Below are 11,127 nucleotides of genomic sequence, written 5' to 3' on the forward strand. Positions count from 1 at the left end.
ACCGAAAGCAATCTTCATCATTTCCATCCATGGTAGAGTCATTGATAAGTGGAAAAGATGATGTCATAGGTTAGTTCCTTTGCAAACAAAATAGGAGGTCAGTTTTTTCAGCGTGAATTGTTGATGGGGGTGGGGTATCTTTGTCAGTGCCTACCTTAATGGTTTTGGTGATAGTTTTGATGCTTCTCCTCCAACTCTACGTTTTTGTCTATACCCTTGTACTTTGGAAGTATCAAATAAAATATTTATTAGACATGTGCATTCTCGTGGTTCAATTAATTTAAGAATACTGAAATAGGCACAAAAATATATAGATGCACTATTAACTGGAAATACTTTTGTACTTACAGACATGGGTCTGGGTGTTTTCGTCACCGACAGCAGGTGAAACATAAATATATGTGTTTATTTATTTTATTTTTCTTAGAACTCAAAAGGATACACTTGAAATAAATGTTCTTCTCAAGGGAAACATCTCGATCTAAAGTTTATCTGAAATACGAAAATAGCAACTCGCGGTAGAAAAATACTAACATACCTACCATGCTGAAATAAGATTTCAATTTAATTAGTGAAAAGAGTGTTTGTGATGACTTATATTAGAATTATATAACCAAGAGTGATGCACTTAATGTTTAATTTTATAATAATTTGAATAACTTTGGTAGCTATAATACAAAAACATTCTAATCAATATTTTATGCAAAAATAAATTATAAATAAGTGAAAAAACATAGTATGATTAAATAATAGCCAGAGGCTCAAAAAGTTCAATATTCAAATATGTAAATAAAAATAACTTTTGGTCTCGAGGAACAACTTTTTCTCTACCCACACACTCAACCTCCACATGTCATCAGCTGCTACATGATTTTCACATGAGAAATAAGTCGCAAGAAAAGTCGGTTTGAACGTATCTGCGACATAGGCGTAGCTTGCCCTTGACCTCCTCTATCTTAAATCCAAGAATATTCATACGTGGTAGGCCATATTATGAAGCAAGTTTTTTTAAAATCAATATCTAATTTATTAGTATTTTTTCATTAAACTAGTGCATATTATGGATTTTAAGCTAACCAGACGGTTAGTTTTTGTCCAAACACCACGTACCTCCAAGAGAGGGCAAGAACCGTGTAAACCTATGTTAGTTCCAACTCACATTTAACGGGAGTTTCATTTTTGGAATTTCTTGCATCAGTTTTGTGCATCCTCATGGACTACTAATTACATCTTAATCAAGGAGATGCTATTATCATGCAGATCCTAGCAAGATATGTCGTTACTAAGCTATTGATCAAATTTAAATAAATTTACATATTTGTTTCCATTAAAGAAAACTATTTCATTTTATTTCTCTGTTATCCACTTATGTAAGGTAATAAGAGTAGTTGTTTTGGGTTTAGTTCCTTAAATTTCTTTTTTTATGTTTCCTTGACTTTGTTGCTTTTCTTTTTTATTTGTTTTGTGCAAATGTAGATATTTTTGTAATACATAGCACACGGTTTTTTAGGACAAAACTGTGTGCGATGTGCAAGGATAGTGCCAACATTCTGGATGATAGAGCACACGATTTTTTCTGGACAAGACTGTGTGATACAAGGATAGTGCCAACCTTCTGGATGACATAATTATGTGCACATACTAGTCCATGGCGGTTGCAACATTTATATATTAATCAAACATTTAAGTTACACGTTTCCTTCAAATGGAAAGGTTTGCATGGTATGGCATTCGTTCTTAGGTTCTCAAACATGTGCGATATTTTTTCTCCACGGGCCAGTGGGGGATGTGCTGACGTTCAAAATCTTGGGCTGCAGTGAACTTCTGCATGACACACTGAAAGGACCTTCCATGTGCCATGGGTACCTTAAAAGGACCGTCCAGTACTAGTAATTGTCCCAAGTCATAAATTTCAATCCATCTTTCTATCATTAGCTATGGATATCAACATCAAGAAGTGATATTGTATCATCTTGCGTTAATTCTGCATTTTTCTTGAACAAATATGATACATTTGCATAATTATATCTCTTTAGATTAGCATTCTCTTGGCAATGGTTTTCTCCATTGGACCAATGATTTAATGTATAGATAATGAGAAATTGACATGTTGTTAACTAGACTCATTCAGCTATCCACATCTTTGAACAACAAACCTTGTAAAAATCCAAACCAAAAATTACATGTTTCATCTAATACCTGTTGCACTACCGGGAAAGAAGAAAGAAATATATCTGATGTTGCATCCCATCTCAATCGTATACATAAACATATTTGTATCATATATCCCTACCTCTCTTCCCTATTGTACTCCAAACTATTAAGAACCTCTTTCTCTATGGTAACTTAATGTCCTCTGTTGCCGCCTTAAGGTACTACTGAATCCAGTAGCATTGTCATTTTGACCATGGAGAATAATATCGGCGTGAATTGTTGATTCTGGGTATTTTTGTCGATGCCTATCTTGATGGTTTTGATGTTTATCCTCCACCTCCACCTTCATGTCTATCGCCTTGTCCTCTTCCACAACGATGGTGAAAATAAACGAGCCCACGGGGAAGAAATCGTCCATGCCTAGTACTGGCTCCAATGCCTTGACAACCTCCCTCATGGATGGCCGAGACTTTGGGTTTTGGCTAAGACACTTGTAGGCCACCAATGCAGCCACCTTAGCACCCTTACACGAGTACTGGCACTCAAGGGCCGAGTCCATGACTTGGTACAGCTTATCGGATCGTTTAAGGTATGGCCTGGACCAGTCCACCAAGTTTTGTTCCCTTGGTCGTCGTGCACGGTCCACCGATGGCCGCCCTGATAGGAGCTCTAGAAGTACCACGCCAAAGCTGTACACATCGCTCTTGGCGGTCAAATGACCCGTCGTTATATACTCAGGCGCTGCATACCCGTGTGTCCCCATGACACGTGTTGTGACATGCGTCGCCTCACCCTGTGGTCCATCCTTGGCCAACCCAAAGTCAGATAATTTTGTGTTGTAGTCCTGAAATAACATATGTCGAGACTTGATTACGTGAAAGTTAGACATATGCCATTGATTAGATACAACTATTTGAACTCACATAAACAGGATAAAAACTATTCGAACTCAGATATTGGTTGTAGTGACCATATGCCATTAGTAGTTTTGTAATCAGTGGCACTGTTCACATGTCACTGCCTATCAGTAGGTTGTCTATTTGTGTAAGTTACATGGTAATGGCTAGATATTTTTAAATTGGGTGGATGATGCGTATGACGGACTGGATTTCTCAAGTTTCGCATGCATCCGATGATTTGCAGTTCGAGTCAAGTCAGAGATGCTGTGCCAACCAAGACTAGTAACCTTTGAAAGGAGGGTTCAAAATAATTTTTAAAAGTACAAGCAAAACATTTTGTTGTAAATACTACTCTTGGGAAGCCCTGAATTTGGAAGGGCCCAAACTCTATTTTTTATTAGTTGGGCGCTGTGGTAATTCTACAGTCTTCAGAGGTGACGTGTTGTTCCCAAATGAGGGAGACATTTCAGTTTAGTGTTTTATCTGAAGATTAGAACAACTATATTTACTTGTGCCGATAAGTCATTTAATGAAACTGAAAGCCTGGCAGCTGGTGGCTTACCGAGTCGAGCAAGATGTTGGAGGCCTTGAAGTCACGGTAGATAACCGGTGGGTCGGCATCATGGAGAAAGGCGAGGCCCTTGGCTGCGCCGACGGCAATCTTCATCCTTGTCATCCATGGTAGAGAGTCACTGATACCTGAAAAAATATGATGTACAGGTCAGTTCCTTTGCAAACAGAAAAGGAGATCAGTTTTTCCTCATCCACACTGACAAGGAGTTACATATCCAATTGTAAGCACCAATAAGTTTGTACGAGCAATTCGGTATTAAACTGAAAGACATGTGTTCCATTGGAAGGCACACAGATGCACTTTTATCCCCTTGACTTAACGAAAAGAAAATTTAGAGAATAAAGGCAGGGGACAAGAACAGCTCATCGCGCATATAGGTGCTCAAGTCTAGCGGAGCTTGTTGGACTGAAGAACTCACTTTTGAAGAGGTGTTTCTCCAAGCTGCCAGCGCTCATGAACTCGTAGACCAGCATCCTGTGCTCCTTCTCGTAGCAGTACCCGATCAATTTCACCAGATTATTGTGCCTCAGTTGACCAAGAAAGAAAACCTTGTTAGAGTTGTATTTGTTTTACCTTTCGTATACCATACAAACTGTGTATTGGATACGGTTTCGTTGTGTACTTCTATACCCCTATATATTAACACGTAACCCGTACTAGCTCCACGTACGGTTCAACCCTAAGATTCACATGGTATCAGAGCAGCCTTCTCCCCTCTAGCTGTCTCGCCGACAATTCGCCGCCGCCGCCATTGGCCGGTGAAGCACCAAACAACCACAAAACTCTCCGGCCGCCTCACGCCGCCAGGAGCCTCAAACACCAAACCAGAAAACACAGACAACCCTTCCGATCGTCCTTGATCGTGATTCAGAAAACCAAAACCCAAAACCAAGAAAAAAAAAAACCCTAGATCGTTTTGCCCGGCCGCCGCTGTTTGCCGCCGTGAAGCACCACATCCCACAAACAACCAATGGCCTCGTCTTCGTCTGCTACCGCCGCCGCGAATCTTGCGGCCGCCCTTGGATCGCCGCCTACAGAGAAACTCACCCGCCAGAACCATCTGTTTTGGAAAACTCAAGTCCTCCCAGCCCTTCGTGGTGCTCAAGTCCTCGGTCTGCTTGATGGATCTGATGCTGCTCCCTCCAAAACCCTCGAAGTTGAAGACAGCGAGAAACAGAAGTCCACTGTTCCCAATGAAGCCTACGCTGTTTGGCTGGCCCGAGATCAAACTGTCCTGAGCTACCTGGTGAAAGGGCTTGACATCGATCTCCTCTCTCATGTTGTTGGTCTCGAATCTGCTCATCAAGTCTGGACAACCATTGAAGGTCTGTTTACCTCTCAGTCTCGTTCTCGCGTTAATATGCTTCGAGGTGCCCTTGCCAATACCAAGAAATTAGAGCTGACAGTGCCACAGTTTATCTCCAAGATGCGCGGCTTTGCATCTGAGCTTGCCGCCGCCGGGAAAATAGTTGATGATGATGAGTTAAAAGGATACATATTGGGAGGACTTCAGGGGCCTTATACCCCCTTTGTTGCATCAATGAACGCCACACCCAACACCACCCTCACGGACATGTGTGCTCAGCTTCAAGCGTTCGATGATCGTGAGGTTTTGCTAGCTGAGTCCAATCAGATTAATCCTGTTTTTCAGACCTCTGCCAATGTTGCTGCTCGTGGAGGTCCTCCGCCTCGTTCAAACGAGCCACGTCGTGAGGGTGGAGGATACAGAGATGATGGTGGTTACCGTGATGGTGGCTATCGGGACCGCCGTGACGACTATCGTCGTGATGACCGTGGAGGTGGATACCGTGATCGTCGAGATGATCGCGAAAATTGGAGACGTGATGATCGTGACCGTGGCAATTACAGGCGTGATGATCGCCGTGATGTTCAGCGCCGTGATGGTGGAGGTGGTGGCCGCGGACGTGATGACCGTGGTGCACCCAAGGGAGGTCGTGGTCGAGGCCGGACCCCCACACGATTTGTTGATACCACATGCCAAATCTGTACCAAGTATGGTCACCCTGCAAATGAGTGTTGGTGGCGCTACTCTGATCGTGATGATGATGATGATCGCCGCAATGACCGTGACCGTGCTGAAAAAGGAGCCTATGGCGTTGATACAAATTGGTATATGGACACTGGCGCCACTGATCATATCACTGGGCAGCTGAACAAGCTACATACTCATGATGATTATCGAGGTCGCGATCAAGTTCACAATGCAGGTGGTACAGGTATGGCAATACAGCATATTGGTAGATCAACATTGCATACACCTCATAGTTCCCTTCAATTAAATAACATTCTTCATGTTCCTAGTGCCACCAAAAATCTATTATCTGCTCATAAAATCACTCTAGACAATGATGCCTTTATTGAAATTCACCCATTTTTCTTTTTGATTAAGGACCTGGCCACCAAGCAAACAATGTTTAGAGGTCCATGTCATGGCGGCTTATACCCTCTTGTGCCCACTACTGCTGGTTCTGACAAGCATGCTTTCATCACCATCAAGCCGTCTTCATCCACTTGGCATCGTCGTCTAGGTCATCCGTCGTCCTTCATTGTTCAGCAAGTCCTTAGAAAGAATAATCTCCCATATTCTCCAGAAATAAATCCCTATGTGTGTGATCCTTGTCAACAAGCAAAAAGTCATCAGTTGCCATACCCCACTTCTACTAGTGTATCTACTGTTCCTTTGGAACAAGTGTTTTCTGATGTATGGGGCCCTGCTCCAGTTTCTGTTGGCAAACACAAATATTATGTAAGTTTTATTGATGACTATAGTAAGTTTACATGGATATACTTGATTAAGCAAAAGAGTGATGTGTATCAAGTCTTTCTTAATTTTCAGCAACTTGTTGAGAGAAAATTTGGTTGCAAAATCATTACTATGCAAACTGATTGGGGTGGTGAGTATGAGAAACTTCATGGATTCTTTCAGAAAATTGGTATCACACATCATGTCTCTTGTCCACATGCTCATCAACAAAATGGCTCTGCTGAACGCAAACATAGACACATTGTTGAGGTTGGCCTTGCTCTTCTTGCCAATGCCTTTATGCCTTTGAAATTCTGGGATGAAGCCTTCCTCACTGCTACCTTTCTAATCAACCTTCTTCCCACCAAAGTCCTAAATCTTCAGTCTCCTGTTGAAAAACTTCTTCGAGTCAAGCCCAACTATGATGCTCTTCGCACCTTTGGCTGTGCCTGTTGGCCAAACCTTCGCCCTTATAATCAACGCAAGCTCTCCTTTCGCTCAAAACGCTGTGTCTTTCTTGGATACAGTCCTATTCATAAAGGAGTCAAATGCTTAGATATCTCCACAGGGCGCGTCTATATTTCTCGTGATGTTGTTTTTGATGAAAACATTTTTCCTTTTCAGTCATTACATCCTAATGCTGGTGCCCAACTTAGGAAAGAAATTTTGTTGCTTCCCGAACATCTCACATCATCATCGCATGCTAATTATGAGGGTGCACATGTTGATCTTCCTATGCATATTGTTCCTGTTACTAATCCTACACAGGTTCATGCTGGTAGCCCTGAAGAAAATCGCTCAACTTCTGATGCCAGTACTGAAGATTTGAGCTCAAATGATGAAGAAATTAATTCGCCACATAATTCCCCTGGCGCGGATCCCGAAGCAGATTCTGCTGCAGGGACAGAACCTTCCTCGCCTGCGTCGCCTTCCTCGGGTCGCGCCACGTCGCGCCCTGTCTCCAACCCTGCACCCGACCAAGCTGGGTCCCGCCGCGCACATGCGGAAGATGACATCGTCGAGCGCGGGAATTCCTCTCCGCCTGGGTCCCGCTCGCCATCATCACCCCCTGCGTCCACTCCTGGTTCGTCACGTGGCGCGTCAGCATCAGGCACGGCAGGCGGAGCTGATTCCCCTGTCGGCCAGGACAGTGCGGCCGGATCCTCTTCGCCGGCCTCTCCTGCGGCTTCTCCTGTGGCTACTGCCACGCCAGCGCCAGCTCAACGAAGACCGACTACACGTCTTCAGCAAGGGATTCGCCAACCAAAACAATACACTGATGGAACTATTCGTTATGGTTTATTTTCTGCTGCAGGAGAACCTGACAACTTGAATGAAGCACTTGCTGATACTCAATGGAAACAGGCAATGACAGAGGAATATACAGCCTTGATGGACAACAGAACCTGGCATCTTGTGCCACCAAGTGCAAATAAAAATCTTATTGACTGCAAATGGGTCTATCGAGTAAAGAAGCACGCAGATGGTACCATTGAAAGGTATAAGGCACGCCTTGTTGCAAAAGGCTTCAAACAGAGGTACGGAATTGATTATGAGGATACCTTTAGTCCTGTTGTTAAGGCTGCAACTGTTAGACTTGTGTTATCAATTGCTGTGTCTCAAGGGTGGAATCTAAGACAGCTAGATGTCAAGAATGCGTTTCTTCATGGCGTTCTGGAGGAGGAAGTCTATATGAAGCAACCCCCTGGTTTTGTTGATCCTCGCTTTCCGCATTATATTTGCAAATTGGATAAGTCACTGTATGGTCTTAAACAGGCACCGCGTGCGTGGTATGCGCGGCTCAGTTCCAAACTGCAAGAGTTGGATTTCACTCCATCCAAGGCTGACACATCTCTTTTCTTATACAACAAGAGAGGTATCACTATGTTTATGCTTATATATGTTGATGACATTATTGTTGTGAGTTCATCTGATGAAGCAACAACAGTCTTACTTCATAATCTCAGTACTCACTTTGCTCTTAAGGACTTGGGTGAGTTACATTTCTTTCTAGGCATTGAAGTTAAGAAGTGCTCAAATGGAATTCTTTTGACACAAGAGAAATATGCTAAGGATTTGCTAAAAAAGGTTGGGATGTTACACTGTACATCATGTCCAACTCCATTGTCTACTGCAGAAAAACTCTCATTGACAGATGGTACACCTCTTGGCTCTGAGGATTGTACAAATTACAGAAGCATAGTTGGAGCATTGCAGTATTTGACCTTGACACGGCCAGATTTATCTTTTTCTGTCAACAAGGTCTGTCAGTACCTTCATGCTCCCACCACAGCCCATTGGACAGCTGTGAAGCGCATCCTGAGATATATTCAAGGAACTATTCAGCTTGGTCTCAAGTTTCATAGATCATCATCTACTCTACTTAGTGCCTTTTCAGATGCAGACTGGGCAGGAGATATTGATGACAGACGTTCCACTGGTGGTTTTGCTGTTTTCTTTGGTCCAAACTTAATATCTTGGAGTGCCAGAAAGCAAGCCACAGTCTCTCGCTCTAGTACGGAAGCAGAATACAAATCTTTAGCTAATGCAACTACTGAATTAATATGGATGGAGAAACTTATTCGTGAATTGGGAGTACCACTAAGGCAGCGTCCTTGTATTTGGTGTGACAATCTTGGAGCAACTTATCTTTCTGCTAATCCTGTGTTTCATGCTCGTACCAAGCATATTGAGATTGATTTTCATTTTGTTAGAGAAAGAGTTGCTGAAAGACTTCTTGACATCAGGTTTATCTCTACAAAAGACCAAGTAGCTGATGGCTTCACAAAAACCTTAGGTGTTAAAGATCTACAAAAGTTTAAGCATAATCTCAACCTCTCCCGAGGTTTAGATTAAGGGAGGGTGTTAGAGTTGTATTTGTTTTACCTTTCGTATACCATACAAACTGTGTATTGGATACGGTTTCGTTGTGTACTTCTATACCCCTATATATTAACACGTAACCCGTACTAGCTCCACGTACGGTTCAACCCTAAGATTCACAAACCTCTGCCTGCAAAAAGTTCCGAAATAATTCAACATCAATTATTCATCTGAAAAAAACATCAATTATTAATCCAATTGATCTTCCACATTCATTGCCAACAATAAGGACTCTGCTTCCCACTCACCAGCCACTCCTTGTGTCCCTGGGTTCCGCACTCCAGGTCGAGGTACTTGACGGCGACCGACTGTGCGGGCAGCCCCGGCCGGAGCTCATCGTCGACAGTGCCCTTGTACACCGGGCCGAACCCGCCGCTGCCGAGGTAGTTTGCGCGCGAGAAGTTCGCCGTCGACGCTCGGAGCTCGGCGTAGGTGAACGCGTGCAGGTTCGAGCCGGACAGCGTCAAGGACAGGTCCTCCGGCGACAGCGTCCCAGAGCTCAGGCTCGTGAACGACACTCTCGAAGACGACTTCGAGCTGCCGTTCCCTCTCCGCCTTCGGTACGAGCTGTCGTCGTCGTCGGTCGTTACAGCACCTCGGACGCAGCACGAGAATGGATTCCAAGCTTGCGCAGCCATGTGAATAACTAAGAAGTGCGCCTAGGCGGATCGATGTATCAACGGCGAAGGCAGCCGACCAGTTGGTCAGGATATGTTGCCCGGAGCTGTCAACTGTGGATGCAGGGGCGCTTAGGTGGTTACCGAGCAGGGGGAGACTTGAGGAGAGGCTCGTGTGTGGCTGGGCCTTTATATAAGCGTTGGCGCCAACTAACCTTGGCTGCCAATTAGCTTCAGTAGGGAAGAAAAAAACCACCGGTGATGTGACTGCTGCCAATAGGGAAACGAGGAGGGAGAATGTTTAGAAGAGATGTGTCCCCAGATTTCTGTATCCGAATCCAAAGATGCACACCAACACTTTATTTGTGTTGTAGCAGTGTTTTCAAACATTTTGCTAACTTGTGCATGATTACACACAATAAGAAGGACAGACATGCAGTACGAAAAAAATAATTTTACAAGGACAACAATGCAATTAATATTGTGTTTTAAGTACCTGGGTGCCACAACTGCATCATCTCAGCAGCATATGTCTCAACTGCATCGTGCTTCCAGTGTTTTGGCAAGCAAGCTCCACTGAGTAAGGTATTTTAGAATGTTCGAAAATGACATTTCAAAGTTTCAATTTTCTTGAATTCTTTAGGGTGTATACATACACATGTACTCTACATTCCTGCTAAGTGTTGCTGAATTGGTTGTACTGTTTAGCTACACAAAAATCACAAACCGTGGTTCTAGAAATGCAAAAAATACTTAAATTTGCTTCCAATATTTTGTTTCTTCTGTGCAGGACACACATGAAAAGACATTTTTCTCCAAATTTATTCGTGTATACTCTTGTACTCATTTATGTCTAGCTAGTACCAACATTCTCTCCGTTGCTTACTTCGTAGAACCTGGTATAGGTTCAGACGATCGCTCAGGATATCTTGCGCCAGGGGCGTCATACTAGGAGGCTACAATGATGTGTAGTGATATTATGTTTTATTTGTTTCGCTAGTTGATTCTTATATCAACTGTAGGCGATGATTGAGTTGTAAGAGTTGTAAGATCAAATATTTTAGATTTTATAATAAAAGACAGTGTGCATCATCATGATGCAAAAATTGGGGTTTAACTCCCCATTTTGAAGAAAAAAACATCGTAGAACCTGGTATAGGTGGGTTCTGGGATCTTTCGGTGCTTCTCCAAGAGAATAGTTAAAGAAATTATGTTGAGGGCTTGTTTGGTACTAGT

General features: G+C 43.1%; 1 protein-coding gene across 1 annotated transcript; it reads right to left on the reverse strand.

Annotated features, from left to right (window-relative positions):
• Positions 1 to 2,142: 2,142 nt before the first annotated feature.
• Positions 2,143 to 10,045, reverse strand: LOC127301402 (serine/threonine-protein kinase RIPK). Its single transcript, XM_051331630.2, has 5 exons — positions 9,523 to 10,045; positions 9,399 to 9,404; positions 4,046 to 4,175; positions 3,616 to 3,752; positions 2,143 to 2,998 (listed from the first exon to the last, which is right to left on the reverse strand). The coding sequence occupies exons 1-5, from the start codon at positions 9,910 to 9,912 to the stop codon at positions 2,321 to 2,323; spliced, it is 1,341 nt and encodes a 446-aa protein (XP_051187590.1). The 5' UTR covers positions 9,913 to 10,045; the 3' UTR covers positions 2,143 to 2,320.
• Positions 10,046 to 11,127: the final 1,082 nt, after the last annotated feature.

This window comes from Lolium perenne, chromosome 5 (assembly GCF_019359855.2).
Source record: "Lolium perenne isolate Kyuss_39 chromosome 5, Kyuss_2.0, whole genome shotgun sequence".
Taxonomy (NCBI): domain Eukaryota; kingdom Viridiplantae; phylum Streptophyta; class Magnoliopsida; order Poales; family Poaceae; genus Lolium; species Lolium perenne.

Coding starts and splice junctions, on each gene's coding strand:
- LOC127301402 (XM_051331630.2), bottom strand. CDS start 9,912: ATGGCTGCGCAAGCTTGGAATCCATTCTCGTGCTGCGTCCGAGGTGCT. Junction 3,753..4,045: donor GGAGAAACACCTCTTCAAAA/GTGAGTTCTTCA, acceptor ATATTTTTTCAG/GTATCAGTGACTCTCTACCA. Junction 2,999..3,615: donor CCAACATCTTGCTCGACTCG/GTAAGCCACCAG, acceptor ATGTTATTTCAG/GACTACAACACAAAATTATC.